We start from the raw sequence: 15,619 nt of genomic DNA on the forward strand, positions 1-15,619 counted from the left end.
TTTTAGTTGATTTTAGTGACATAAAATCATTTAGCTGATTTAGTGATATAATCGATTTCGCTGGTTTTTGTATGACCTGTCAATTAACACTGCTGTTAAAAAAAATCAATGTTCGTTTACAGCAATTGATACATTGTACATGCATACTGAGAAAAACCAGACGACAGAAGTCATTACTTTGTCTTGTTAATAGCTTTGATTATTTCCATGAATGTTACTATTGCTTTATTATAACTGTTAGATTGTGCTGAGTTAAACCTGCATATTGCATTTTAAATGAATAAGAATGTACACAAATACTTATTCTACATACTTTTCAATAACGAAGTGATCTGGTTAGCACATTGCTACATTTATAATCCCATTATCGTGGCTTTGTTTACAAACAGTAAGAGTATTGTCTGTTTGCCACACCTCCTAGGGAAATTCAAAATTTCTCCTGACAAGTTTAAACTTTTTCTCAAAGTCATCCTTGCAAAAAATTGTTGTAAAAAGTCAAAATGTACAAATGTGCCAATTTTCAGAAAATTTCTTTCTACGATTTCTTTTTAAAAAAGAAAATAAAAAGGGTCCCTGATGTTAAGCATGCATAAAGTAATAGAAAAGCATGCCTCAGTCCAATCTTTGTGGCTTATATACTCCAGTTCCCACTTTAACAACCTTTAATTTGGTAAACATGCCAGCAATTTCTTTTACAGCCACATCCTGTCTTAAACTCGTCCTCAGTTTGTGTTTGATCACTCCATACTACTTTTGGCGGCGTATTAACATTATACTTATACTTACCTAGCTTGATTTTCATACTTCAACAAGTTTGAGCATATTCTTCAGTGTCTTAGTTATGGACATTCAGTCATGATTACCCCGTGTTAAAACGATCCGAAGTTGCTGAATCACCACACCGCTACGTTATTTCATGTGATGAAGTAGAATAATGAAAGAACAGGACAAGTACAAATAACATCGCGTTTAAGATATAAAAAAAATCAACTTTATTTTTAATGATAGCAGATTAACAGGCAACTTTGATGCATAAATGCAACTATTTTGGTAATTAAAACTGTAACTGGCCCTAAATAATGGATGATTGCTTATGTCTAAATGAAAACCAGACAACATATGAATATCTTTTATCATTAACATTTAAAACTAAAACATAATGTTAATAAAAATGATCTGTGGATCTTGCGTTTCTAGCCAAATAAAACAGAAATTCATGATATCAGAAAACGAATTAAAACATTCCTAAGTTAATGATATGCATTGTTTAATACAAATTTCATATCTTAGTTAACGTGAATGTTATCAATTTCAGACGATCGTTATTGTCTGTGACATGAACTGGTCTAACTACATCTCTAATTTTCTGTGTATTACACCATTAATGTAATCGATATCATAAAAATACATGTGGTTATGATTATGATCTGCAAAAAGGTTTCAGATTTCAACTGAACGATGCGCTGTAATATTTTAGCTGTAGAATTATACTGATTGTCGGTTCCTTTAAAGAAACATGGTTTTGGGAGAAAGTATGCACATGACAAACGCATCTTGTCTATATAAAAACACTTGGAGGAAGTGTATGAGAAGAGTATTTAGATTTTTTGCAGACGTTGTGTGCGGAGAAAATCAGTTGTTTTCCGGTCTTCGACAATGCTTGTTTTAAATCCGTCACATATTAAGGAAACTACTTCCAAACAGTCCTCCTAAAGTGAATGATTGCCCTGTATTTACGTTACCAAAACGACTTCTGGGTTGGCAATCCTGATAAACAAAACACTAAACAGTATGCAAGTATATTTATTTATTTATTTATTTATTGAAAAATGAAATAGTCACAAGTAATAGACTGTCTATACTGTCACTACTAGTAATTAATAGTAAATAATCACCATCATTCTCGTCTGGGTAATCTGAAAGAATTTTTAAAATAGAAAGATCATACAATCATAAATAACAATACTTACCTTATTTCATTCATTTATCATAATACAGTTTTTTATGTTCTGCTGATTTTCATAAAGTTTCCCTGAATATATAATAACAAATGAAACGTTTATTGTCACTGACAAAACATGATAGGACATTTCAAATGCTCTTTTAAGTAGGCCTTAATTCACTTTTTTAGCGTGAGCTGTATAACATGGACTTTTTTAACCTATATTCTATAGTAATCGGGGCACGGAAGAGGTGCGCGCTGAAAAGACAAACCATTTATCACTAGGTCTTAAATGACATTGAATATCAGAAGGCACATATCAAAAAGAGGATAATTAGAATGTTTGTTAACCAAAACTAAAATGATTTATTCTAATTTTATAGTCTTATTAAACGGCAATTGAAAGTAAACGTCTTTCCACGTTGCGTACCTCGCTTTAGATAAGCTGAAAAATCTTACATTTTATGAAAAAAATGACTATGCAAACCACAACAATGTGCAAATTTAATTGGAAAATCACTATTCTATCATATAATATGTAAGTATTTACCTATTACTTTACCCAAATAAAAAGATTTCAACAGTTATTAAAGTTCTTCCAACCTGCAAATGTTCAACTGACTTCAACTTAATTTTTTGCTTTGAGTTTTATCAAAACTGAGAACTTAATTGTTTGGGTCACTGGTACCAGAACAGAAAGAAAATGCCTCTGTACATGTTATACCCTACCCCTAGGTATTCTATAAGAACCATGGTCATGAACGGGAAAATATACTAACCTGTTTCAATCGCGCATTTCATAATTAAAACACGCAGTTCGGTAAATGTGTACTATGGATATCAAACAAGCGATAATTTATCTTCCATTGTGTACCGGTCACATTTCTTCAATACATCTTATGTTAGAAAAACAACCGGAAGTTTATAGTTATTTCAACGTTAAACAAAAAACTTGCTTGAACTTCCCTGGTGAAGTTCCGTCCTGGATTACAAAATTATTCTGATTTGCTGTTGTGAAAATGTATGTCAATCGTCATTTTACTACACGTGTTCGCTAAAATGTGAAAATGCAGCATAAATGTGCAAAATGAATAAAATAAACAGAACAGATGCAGACCAAAGTACGATTTCAAATTAAAGATAATATACAAGATGAATTTCATTCATCATTTCGAGTTTTAGTGTAAAATTGTGATTTTTTTTAATTCTGTTTTTGTTTTTTTTACATTTCGCCAAACATGTGCACACTGCCGTGACCTCTACACCGGATGTTCATTAGGGAAAGTCAAGCATGTTTTTTCTGTAACGTTGACGAAAGCATAAAATATGTTGATAATCTCAGCAATATGAAATATTGAGACAATGTGACTGGTGCACGATGGAAGATAAATTATCGCTTGTTCAATATACTAGGTACCCATTCACCGAACTGCGCGTTTAAGTTGAGAAATGTACGATTAAAACGGGTTAATATATTTTCCCGTTCATGACCATGGTTCTTATAGAATACCTAGGGGTAGGGTATAACATGTACAGAGACATTTTCTTTCTGTTCTGGTGCCAGTGGTTTGGGTCACTAGTGCTTCAAAGGCTTTTAGTGTTAATCTTTTACTTCAACTCCAACTAATTGTATACGGCCCGAGAAAATATGCTAGTGGGTTACTTATGGGGGAATCTGGCCCATCACGACATTATTTCAGAATCAGTATATGACGTCAAATCATTTTGACCTTCTATCACTGAAAGGATACCTATTGACCATTAAAATTTGCTGCTAAGCTGAAATATTTGCATGTGAATCGTGTGTTCATAGATGCATATCTTGTTTCTTATGAAAACATACATTTTGGTTCCAAATTTTAGGGGAATGGGGAAGCATATGCTGGCCAATACTTTCTTTTACACTTCTCCATACCCCGTCACTATTCCTATAGTTCATACGCCTTTAATTAAATGAAAATTAGACTGACAACCAACTGGGATAAGACATAAATAATTAGATCAATGGAAAGGCTTGCATACGAAACTGACACTATGTTTCTATTTAAAGTCTATATTAAGAACACAAATTTCATGGACGTCGGATTTCATGGTTGACAAAAATTCATGGCTTTCAAATTTCGATTCAACATATATGGGAAATGTTTGTTCGTAGAGATTCTGTTTCATCGTTCGTCATATCCACAAAATCAACGAGAACTAGTTATCACGAACATAAATGATTGCACAGTAATCAAATAAATTGAAGAGGTCCGTGCGAAAAGGTACCTATCTCCATTTAGTAAAAATGTTGGAAAAACGAATTTTTGTAAAAGTTTTGGTGAAATGTGATTTTTCCCAAAATAATTGCAGCAATAGATTGTATACTATTTAAACAGTTATGTTACAAAGTTTCGTGTATTTTGCACTATTTATATCCTTTTCATAACAAAAAATCCCAGGCTATGTTAATGCAACAAGGGTTCTAAGTCCATGGAGATATGCAACAAAGGTTCTAAGTCAATTGAGTTAGGACCACTGTTGCACTTAAACCATGATTTGCGAATCATTTTTTGCCTAAATATATCAATGAAATATATTAATTTTACATACCTGATGACTTTTAAACTTATTGATATAGTCTATTTACATTACGCTTGAATGTGGTCTTTTTATTATCCGAAACAGCCATCAAAGCCCTGAACTCTTTGATTTTAAACCATTGTGGAGTTATACCTAATGTTACATACGTAAAATACTTTTTTCTCACTCTTATGCAGAAGAATACGCTGCTTGGGGAGTTAATCAGGTGGGGAATGTTATTTTCTATGCCACAAATGCCCTAACTCCATTTGACCAAAAGTGGAGATAGGTACCTTTTGCACGGACCCCTTCAATTGATACATTGCCTTAGCAAGCAATTAAATACATAGTTTTGATGAAAAGTGTTTTTTTAACAACAGACACTAATCTTTAGTACTCATGAGATGGTTGTCTCAAAATGAACGTTTCCTACCGCATATTGAATTCTGTAAAATTTTACAATTCCGTGTACAAAACGTTTGTGGGCTAATTAGTTGGGATATGAATTTCAACAATAACATGAATGTGGATTTTATTTTGTTATAAATATGAACGAAAAGAAATAATAAAAGACTGGCTAAATTTTTTTATTCTATTATTAATGATAAAAATGAAGAGATAATAGGTATTTGAAATATTGCCGTCTCTATGCTGCCCATAGATACGATTAAAAGCTTTCGTTATGCACGTATACCAATTGACTGCAGAAAAGTTGATGAACAGAAATACTTAGAGTTTCGTTTCACGGAATTTTACTTTGATGTAAAGTATTTTTCCTAAATCCGAGCTACGATACTGTAATTTTCAATGCCAGTGTTACAATACTTACATGCCCATACTTTGACTTCACAAAGGTGAAAATAATCATTTGCCTTCTGGATAACTTTAACATATCTCCCGTCAACAGTCGATGACAAGAAAACACCCTGTTGATCCTCAATCTGGCCACTATAATGCGCAACTTGTGTCAAACTATTTAAGGAATCTCCCACAAGTACTGTAATGTTTCTGGCTCGATTCGCTAGACAAGCAATGACAAAAATAAAATATATATTTAACAGCTTTTCAACTCCACGTTAGGTTTTTGTTGATATTTCTGTCAAATATTGACATATATAAATCAAAATTAAATAGACTCTGATTACTATATGTGATCATTTTATTTAGATAAAACTTAGCAACAATAACATAACCGACAAAAATTCATTGAGTAGTCCTGGCAGTTACAATAAAGCTACTATAGAATAAGAAGTCCATAATGTGTGCAACTTGAAAGTCGCACCGACTTTATCTCAGTGTTGTTGTATTTTCTGGTCCTTCGGAATCACTGATTTCAACTCATTTAGATTTGAAGATTAAATACTGCTTAAGCCGGTGCTAAGGGGCGTGGTCAGTGTTGCATTTTCCATTACTGTTCATGAACACACTCAATCAAACCGAGTCTGCAATTTTCACTGTTTGCCTTGTTCTCGGTGCTTCCGAAGGATCTACTTTCCAGATTTTATTTTGGTACTAGCCACTATTTGGTTAAAAGTGTCCTCTGCAGTCGATCAGTCTTAAATCTTACACTCATCAACAGCTAGAAAACTCCCTCATGCAAACTTGATACTATTGCGCACCTGTTCAGTTTTAGGTAATCATTTTTTATGCGTTCTGCTGTTGGGATAATCCATGAAAGCAGGAGCACGTCAGTGGAATAAAGATTGTATTTCTCGATGCAAAATCAAAAATGATTTTGTTACATGTGTATTTTAACTTATGAATGATGGAATTGAAAATTATCGGCGTAAATATACCCATTCAACAACATATAATTAGTGATGTCTAACATTTTTTGTATTGCGGTCAATTGATCTTCGGGTTCTCTTTTAGTGGCTTATTCTCCGAGCCCATAGGCGTGGAGTATTTGTGATGGCTTTTTGTGAGTGCAGTGCAGTGTATGTCGTAAATAATGATTTGCAAAATTTCGAATTTTTATTTTTAATATCCGATCTGGCCAATATTATTGGCATCACATTTAACAGCACAAACGAGAAAAATAAATTTCACTAGAAAAAAAAAGAAGCCGGAAAGAAATCAAAAGGCAGAGAAGAAAGCAATTTGTGTCGGACGTCACGTGGAAAATTCCTTTCATGTTCAGTTTGATGAATGCGCCAGAGAGAAGAATACCTTTTTCGTGAGTAATAATTTTATCTTTTATTTTATTTCAAATATTGATTTATTATATTGTAGACATTGTTATTTGCCACATTTCTTTCATATGGTAGTGGGTATAGAACTTTTATTCCAACCAAAATTCCAGATACTGCTTTGTAAAGTTAATTTATGCTAATATTTAAACCAACTTTATTATGTTACTTTTATTGGTGTATTTATATGTAAGTTTTATAAGCATCTGTTAGGGATTGTTGTGCATTTGTTAAGGATTTATGTTTGCCGTGTATGGTGTTGTTACTATGTCGTTGTATTAAATTTGTAACTCATTCTGCATCTCGTTAAAGGTAAAATGATCTGTCATCTTATTGTAGGCATGACTATCCCATTCCTTTTTCGGAAATCAACACCAAACTTATTACACAGTAAGTACATCTGGAACAAATATCCATAAATAATTATATTTTTAGTTTTATACTAAACGCATAAATATTGATTACCTATGATTCCTTTTTTTGGTTTTTAATTCACTTTTGTAAAACAACAACCACCTTAGATAAAAATTATTTTAAAAAAACAACAAACTATTATATCATTGCAAACATACAGAAACAGACAAGGAATTGATGAATACTTTTGGTAATAAAGACACTGAAACTGAATATACATTATACACTTGTTGCCCACCTTTTGTCATATCGGCAATAGAGATATTTCTACATTACTAAAATCAAATTACCTTGTGTTACATTACACTGGACTGAAAATGTGTAAATTCTGCTTAGTACCGTTCAGTCGTCAGTGATCAAATAGCAAACAAGTAATAGTTATTATACTTAATTATCTTACAAGCATTAATCGCGAAGGGTGGCATACTCAGTTACTCGGCTGAGTAAAATTTAAAATTCAAAATTAAACAAAAGGTTGAGAATTCCGTAGAAGCAATACAAAAATCTGATCAGGAGTGGGTATGGGGGTAGGGAAAATGTCATAGCAAATGTATGCTGTTGTCTTGGTCCTTAACTTTGTTATAATGTTTGTGGCGGCAGACTGCTGTTGCTCTTTTATCAACATTTGTATTAAAATTTCTAAATTTTGTTTATTTCTTGCTCCACTTACAATTGTTCTTGTAAATACATATTTAACTCTAAATACATTTAAAATTCTAGATACATATATGATTTCAGATGCATATATAATAAAGATGATATTGACCAAGAAAAAAATTCGTAATGGCAATTATTGTTCATCACTAGCCATATAATCTATCAATTCATTAATTTCTACATGGAAAACATACTTTTCGAGGCACCCTACTCCACTCCGTCGTGGAAGAGGTAGTATAAAGAAACCAAGTTTCAACACCAGTCCTGATACACATTTCACAAAATTTATTGCCGAAAAAAATACATTAATCAAAATTATTTAACGCACAAAATAATGATACATTCTACTCCTAAATACCTTTGATATAAGGTAATACCTCGATTTCTTTAAACCTAGGGTATACGTTTGTAATAAATATTCATAACCAGCACATATTTAATTACTAATGTCGTCTACACATTTCCTTTATTATCCTTTCGTGAATTCAGATTTTAGATTTCAGCCTAAACACCTGTCACAAGACGTTTGTCTCTGTATCATTATGTACTTGATTGTTTCCAAGAATGTAGATATACATTTCACGGAAATTGTAAGTTTTGAAAAGAAATGTGCATGGAAAGGACAATTGTGATATTATAAACATGCAACAGATGGCAAACAATAACGTGTAGTAATTACCTTGGTCTAGACATCAATATAATGCTTACAACATTTTCTTGCAATATTTAAAAGAGAATTTACCGTAAATTTACTTGAAGAATCTTTTGAAACAGCTTCATCATTTTTTTTCTGTTTTGAAATTGTGCATTAGTCAAAATTTGTTCTCAGCAGTCTGATCAGTTCCTAGGCATTTTAAAGTATTTGCTGCAAGGTTATTTGCATATATTCCGTTGTAACGCGTATGCACACATGTGTACTTTATTTAAGAATTGAATGCTATTTTCTTTGCGTTTATACGGGTATAAACCACGATGAAACTTCTTGCAAATTCATGAATCGCGCTAGAGATTCTCGCATGTTTCGCAAGAAGCCTTCCAGTTAAGTTCACTCCCGTATTAACGGACAAATATAGCATTCAATTCTTATATTTTCATTTTACGACAGCTTTCTACAAAAATAATTATTACATAACTGTATTCTATTGTTTCTCTGATCGGCTCGGTGAATATAACTCTTTTCGGGTTGATAAATCCTGATATCAACCTAAGAAAAAGGCGTAAATTGTATACTGACTTGCTTTCTAGGAGTATCAGAAAATCAAAATGAATGTCAAGATATCGATATTTTCGTCATTTTATTACAGAACAGTCAGTAAGACCCGCCCACGTTCACATATAATTCGCCTTCCGATTAAAATACAGTTCCTGTTGTTTTTTTTTTTTTTTTGGTTGGTTTTTTTTTCAAATATTTCTAACTCTAGTGAAAATTCATACGGTCGTGTCGATTCAATTGTGATCTTTTTGACGTAAGTAAAAATAAGTATTTGTATAGTTAAGATTTTTTTTAAGTTTTGGGGTCCAGTTTGAAAGAACTTTTGCAACAAGGCCATTTTGTTAATGTTTATGGTGAAAGACGTCAGATTACGCGAAAGGGCCGTCATCGATATTATTACTCCAATGTTGTTTATACGAAAATTAACACGTTTGTCTTTCCATATACAGATCAGCTCACGCGGAAAACCCACTTTCCGTTTTTCCTCGAAGGAAAAACCTTGCATAGCGAGGAATTTCTCCGAGTACTGCCTAATTCTGACTCGGAGTACCGACTGTTATAGTTTTATTACTTTAGCAGAATTTCGTCGAGTCACTCCGAGAAATTACTTGACGGAACTCCGAGTCGAATATATACAGGTAACACTTAATGATTTCCGGTATTTTATGGCCACTCCGCGCGACTCCGAGTCTGTAATAAACAATAAATTGGTCATTTCGAGTGCCGCGAGATGATTTGACGAAACTTCGAGGCAGTATTTCCTTACTTGGACGGATTGTTTTTACATAATTTGCTTGTTTTTCTTTAGTTCTTTTTTTATTTGAATGTATGAAACTGTTGTGAATTTTGATATTGAAATAGTTTCTGACCATGCGAATTAGATTAAGAAGTATATTTATGTATAATAAACTGAATTATTAATCATACGAAATTAAACAAACTTTGAAATCACGCCGTTAAAGGAAAGTGATTTGTTAAATTTTTATATTTAAATAATTTCTGACTTTGCGAATTAAATTTAGGAAAACAAATCGTGTAATTATTTATCATTTATGCACTAAATTAAAAATAATTTATAACTAGATACACTTTAAAAATAACGCCCGCTAAAAGTAAATTGTTTAATATGATACTGAAATGCATGCGAATAAGATTTAATAGTGATTTGTTAAATGTAATATTGAAATAGTTTCTGACAGTGCAAATTAAATTTAGAAATAAAGTGATGTAAAATGGACTAAATTAGAAACTATATGGTACTAGATAAACGTTAAGATAATAGCCGTGATTGAAAAGTGACTTTTATCAGTTAATGAAAATTATAGGAGAAATGATTAATTTTCATCATGAAAATGGTCTTTCTTTTATTTTTTGGAAGGAATTATAAATAGGATAAAATACTACTGCCGTATCCACTTAAAAAGTAATAAAATATCATAAGTAAACAGAAAAATTTGGTTTATTTTAAAGTAAGATAAAAATACTTCAGTATTATTTTATTTACAATTCATTATTATTTTTATTTACAAATACTGTGTTATTTCGCGTATCGCTATGTAAAATATAATCACCCTGCTCCGAGTAATCTGAAATATGTCCTCGAAGTAACTCGAAGGCTCATTTAAATTTATATAGGTAATTAATTATTCGTCTCCGAGTCACTCGAAGGAATTCCGTCAAGTGACTCGGAAACAAAAGAAACCAATATACAAATGTAGGTGTGTATTCCGCTAATTGGATTTCATCTCGGGTCACCTCGAGGATTTCCTTCGGGTGACTTCGCATATATCTTCGGAGTCAGATAGCGAAATTCCTTGACGGAAAATGGCTGACTCGAAGAAACTTCGAGTCGGAGCCTTGGTACTCGTTTTGGCCATCCTCCGAGGATCGCGTAGAATGGGTTTTCCGCGTGAGCTGATCTGTAAAATGTATAGTAAATGCAAATTTTGTGAACAACAAAGTGGTTTGGAAAAAGAACTCATGTTGCTTTATTTGTGAATATTACAAATTTCGTCCTGAATGAATAGACAGCCTAGTTTAACGTTCATCATTTTACATAGACCTTTATTTACATTCCGAGCCGTTTGTGAATATTTTTTTTCTACACTGAAGAATCATAGTTTTGGTCAGAAAAGTCACAAAAAGCCACCATTTCCATTTTTTTGCTCTGAAATTTCCACTGGGGAGGCTCCCCGGATCCCGCCGGAGGAGGGGATTCCTCCTCCAACATTCACCCCATGAGTAACATCTAAATTGATCACGCTACGCCCCTGCTCAGTATACTGTTTTAACAATATGCGGATTTCAAAAATGTTCCTCTAGTTATTCTTAAGATATGCAAAATATCAAGTATTGCGTTTGAAGTTTTGTTAAATGCTTATATAAAAATTTAAAATTCATATTTCTAACAATACTTCAAAATGGTATAAAGGATATTTTAAACAAACGTTGATTTTCTGTTTAAAAGCAGATAAGGGGTAAAAACTGCAATGGAGCTAAATGCCGTTTAAATGTATAAACAAAGTCTTTTAAACCAACAATACAAGGAAACAATTAAATTGATACTTACATTAGATTTACAACGACACTTGAGATATAGTAATCTGTAACCAATGTATATTCTTGCTTCATACTGACATTTAGGCTCATCTCAACAGTCATAAGAGTCAGATGTGCGAGATAATGATATTTTCAGAAAGAGCTCATGTATTTCTTTTAAAGTATTCTATCAAGTGATGCAAATCTTTACTTACAACAACAGTCTAATCTGTTATACAGTTCTATAAGGGAAATTGGGTAGATCTGTTCCAAATCGACGTACCACCAGTTGATCGCGGCGGACTTAGTATGAAAACATGAGCTAGGAGACGACGTTTTTCCATCGACTGCCCTTTCTTTGACCTTTAGTTTGGTCAAAGAGACTAGATTGATAAGCATCCTTTTGGAAAGAAACCAGCTCTGACCCTAAAAATGAGAAAAGGATTTATACATTTGAACCAATTATTACAACTAAGCCGTGTTTCCTTCGGCCAGAGAATCGTAAGAAGGTAAGTATCACTGCATAGTTGCATTTATAGTATTCTCGAAAACATTCAGTTTTATTGTACCTTTAAATTATAAATGCACCCTAATCCTTTTCATCCGTAGCAACGGTAATTCACATCTCTAATTTTTTACAGTCGGTACATTGCTGTTATTACACTGTCATTTGATTGCCATTCAAATAGGCGATTAATCCACACTTAAATAGACACAATATTGTACTTACAAATAATATATCGTACTGGCTGCGGACTGCAAATTGCATGTATATGTCGTTCGATAGATGGATATTGTTTTTGTTTTTATCCCCTTTTTGCTTTACGGATCGATATTGAAAATGCTGCTGCTTCATAAATAAGTAAATTGTAAATCAATTGAAATAATGTGGATTTGTGCACTCATGTTATACAATTACGGTACTAGAATATGAATTAATAACAACAAGGTATGTGTAAGCACAGAACCATTTTATAGCGATCTATATAAGTTGAAGCTAGAATCTTTCGCGTTTTTGTTAGAACAGAGTTTTTTGCGGCTACTTAATTTCACGGAAATATACTACCCGCGAAAGGTGCTTAATATATATTTAAAAAGCGCGAAAACATTTCTAGGTTTACAGTATTGTAGAACATAACAATGAAAAAATGCATAAGATCATTTGATTTAAAAGAACGAACTTCTTATAAAAATAAATAAAAAGCAGACTCTTACTTGCATTTACTGCAGCAACACAGATAACGATAAATACAGCTGAAGAAACAATCATTCTTTTTTCAGTTTATTTTGATGATGTCGGGTAGTTAATGGTCTCTTGCTCCTTTTTACTGTTGATAAGAAAGGAGACAATACCAGTTATTAATATATGTATTTTATGTTGGCGTCGTTTTAATTCAAACATGAGCTCCACCAAGCGGGATAATATACGCCCGAATGGTTACATCAGAGGATGGGAGAAAAATTTATAGACCTTGACTGTAGAAGCCCAAAGACAGGAACAACAAAGGAATGAAATTCCAAAAGAAATCCTTACCAGGTCAAAATACACCTACAAATTGGAGGTATCATCCATGTTGTACCATAGAAAGTGGTCTCGGTTTTCCCCTAGGGCCAATAATAAAAAGCAAAGTCATATTTGAACGTTGACCACTAAGTGTGACCTTAACTTTGAAGCAAGTCAACCGAAACATGCGCTCTGCACGTAGTCTCAGTGGGGTGATATTTTGTGCCAAGTTTCTTTGAAATCCTTTAAGGCGTTCAAGAGTTACAACGCGTACACTAAGTTGCTAACAGACGGACGGACGGACGGACACATGGGGTATAACATAATACGTCCCTTCGGGCGTGTAAAAATATGTTGGTCGATCCAACTTTGTTTATTTCAAAATTATGATGTATATTAAATGCAATTTTCATTTTAATTTTCAATGTATTGGACACGTTTTGTTTACAGATGAATATGTTTGGTATTTTTCTATTTTACACATCTGTATGCAATATTTAGATAATGGGAAAATTTATGAGGTTATTCTAAGTTATCAATGAAAAACGATTAAAATTGACTTATTTTGCATTGATATTGCATTGATATCAGTTTCAATTAACTGTCTGAATAATGCATTAAAAATGCGTTGTTTTTTACAGTTCCGAAACGTTCTTCAATACCTTGTATTTTACATGATATAAAAGACAGTTTAGACTCAGTTAACTCGCATTTAAAAATCGACGTGTTGGTCGTGATATTTTCGTTTAACTCATTAATACCAGGAACCATATCTCCACTTAATTACTGTTATCAATTTTCCAGTACATTCCTAAGCCACTAATCCATTTAATATCTGCTCTGTATGTGGGTTTTCATCGATAATCAATAATCGATAAGATCTCTGGATTCTTTGATCAATATTACGGACATACATCTGTTTACTGTAACTTTTTGACACGTTCTAATGATCAAGAAGACTGAAACTTTACAAACTGATAGGGGAATTTATGATCTATTCAATGATGTAAAATTTACTAATATTTTAATATGCAAAAACATTTTACAGGCCAAATGAATCCACATAAATATGGAAAACTGCGGTATTCAAGTAGAAATGGACATAGAAAAACAACCATCATTTGATAGTTTTATATTTATTCTTCTATTGCTAAAATTTAAAACCAATGGCATTATGCAAGAAAAGAATTATATTTTATGTAACAGAATTAAAACTACTGAAATGGAAAAACACTGTAGTATAATAGAAAGTGAAGATAAACATGCAATATCTAGAAACAACTTTCTAATTCAGATATTTAGTGATGATTAGATTGAAAATACACGTTCAAATAATATTTTGATTGTTTCGATTGTTTCCGGGTATAATTAGTCTTTTCTGTAAAATATTTTCATTGGTAGAAATTGCTAGATTGAACGACATGCGTTACTCGATAAGAGTTGAAACGAACGCAAAAATGCGATCTACGTCCTTAATGAGTAAAATTTGGAAACGAAAAATAAATAATATAAATAAATGGAACCTGTGAGTAAAATTTCAAAACGACAACATTACTATTTTTTCTCGAGATATTTTCAGTTTGAAGTATATTCTGAAGTTTTAAAAAATGCGGATATAGTTAAATTCTACATGGTGAAAAAAACTACCTTGTGTGATATCTTTACTTACAGTAAACAAAATATTTTATTAGGTGTTGCTAATAAATGCCACTATAGCTTAAAACAGAAATACCTTTAAAAGACTTACTCGCTTGAACTGCTTAATGGCTCTTCATCAAACTTGCTTTGTTCCATCATTGCACGGTTGTATCTCAGAATTAATCAGTGGTGGTGTTTTGCCCTTTCAGGGACCGCAAGAAATAAACAAAACCGTTAAATGATTTGACATAAGACCGTATATTGACGTTACAGACCAAATTTGATTACCATCCATCAAACTGTTCACGAAAATTAGTCTTTTCAAGGCGTCTCTACTTTAAGTTCTAGCGGCCCCTAATAGCGGCCAAATGCCCTATATGAATAAACTTGAGAAAAGATCATATAATAAAGTTACAAAAGTTTGATGAAGATCCATCAAGCGGTTGACGAGGATCAGGTTTTTAAATATATATCTATTTCTAAGTCTAGCAGCCCTTTATTGGGGCTCAGTGATTGAACAAAGTTGGTAAAGGATCTTATAAAGATGATACAAATCAAGGTTGATTGTAATACATTAAACAGTTCAGGAAGATGTCATTTTAGAGCGTCTCTGATTTTAGTACTAGTAGCCCTTAGAAGGGCCAAGGAGCCCCGTTTGAAGAAATGATCTTTTTATATATTGCTATTTTTAGCGATAGTGGCCCCTACAAGGGGATAATCGCATCTACTTGAACAAATTGCGGAGAGACCCTTAAAATGATGCTATAGATAAGGTTAAATGTAGGTCCATAGAGCGGTTTATGAAACAAAGTTGTTTAAATTTTGTTGTTTTTTTTTTTGTTTTTTTTTTTTTTTGTTGTTTTTTTTTTTCAGTTTTAGCCTTAGCGTACCTTAAAAGAGCCGACTGCTTCCATTTTAACAAAATTAAGAGAGGACCTTATAAATGCCTACAGGCAATGTTT

The 15,619-nt window shown here is 32.5% G+C and overlaps 1 protein-coding gene across 1 annotated transcript; it reads right to left on the reverse strand.

The window, feature by feature from the left end:
- Window positions 1-1,815: 1,815 nt before the first annotated feature.
- LOC123526678 (fucolectin-5-like) lies at window positions 1,816-15,313 on the reverse strand. The gene is made up of 4 exons (XM_045305924.2): window positions 12,731-15,313; window positions 11,731-11,941; window positions 5,334-5,525; window positions 1,816-1,916 (listed from the first exon to the last, which is right to left on the reverse strand). The coding sequence occupies exons 1-4, from the start codon at window positions 12,734-12,736 to the stop codon at window positions 1,816-1,818; spliced, it is 510 nt and encodes a 169-aa protein (XP_045161859.2). The 5' UTR covers window positions 12,737-15,313.
- Window positions 15,314-15,619: the final 306 nt, after the last annotated feature.

This window comes from Mercenaria mercenaria, chromosome 14, assembly GCF_021730395.1.
Source record: "Mercenaria mercenaria strain notata chromosome 14, MADL_Memer_1, whole genome shotgun sequence".
Classification (NCBI taxonomy): Eukaryota; Metazoa; Mollusca; class Bivalvia; order Venerida; family Veneridae; genus Mercenaria; species Mercenaria mercenaria.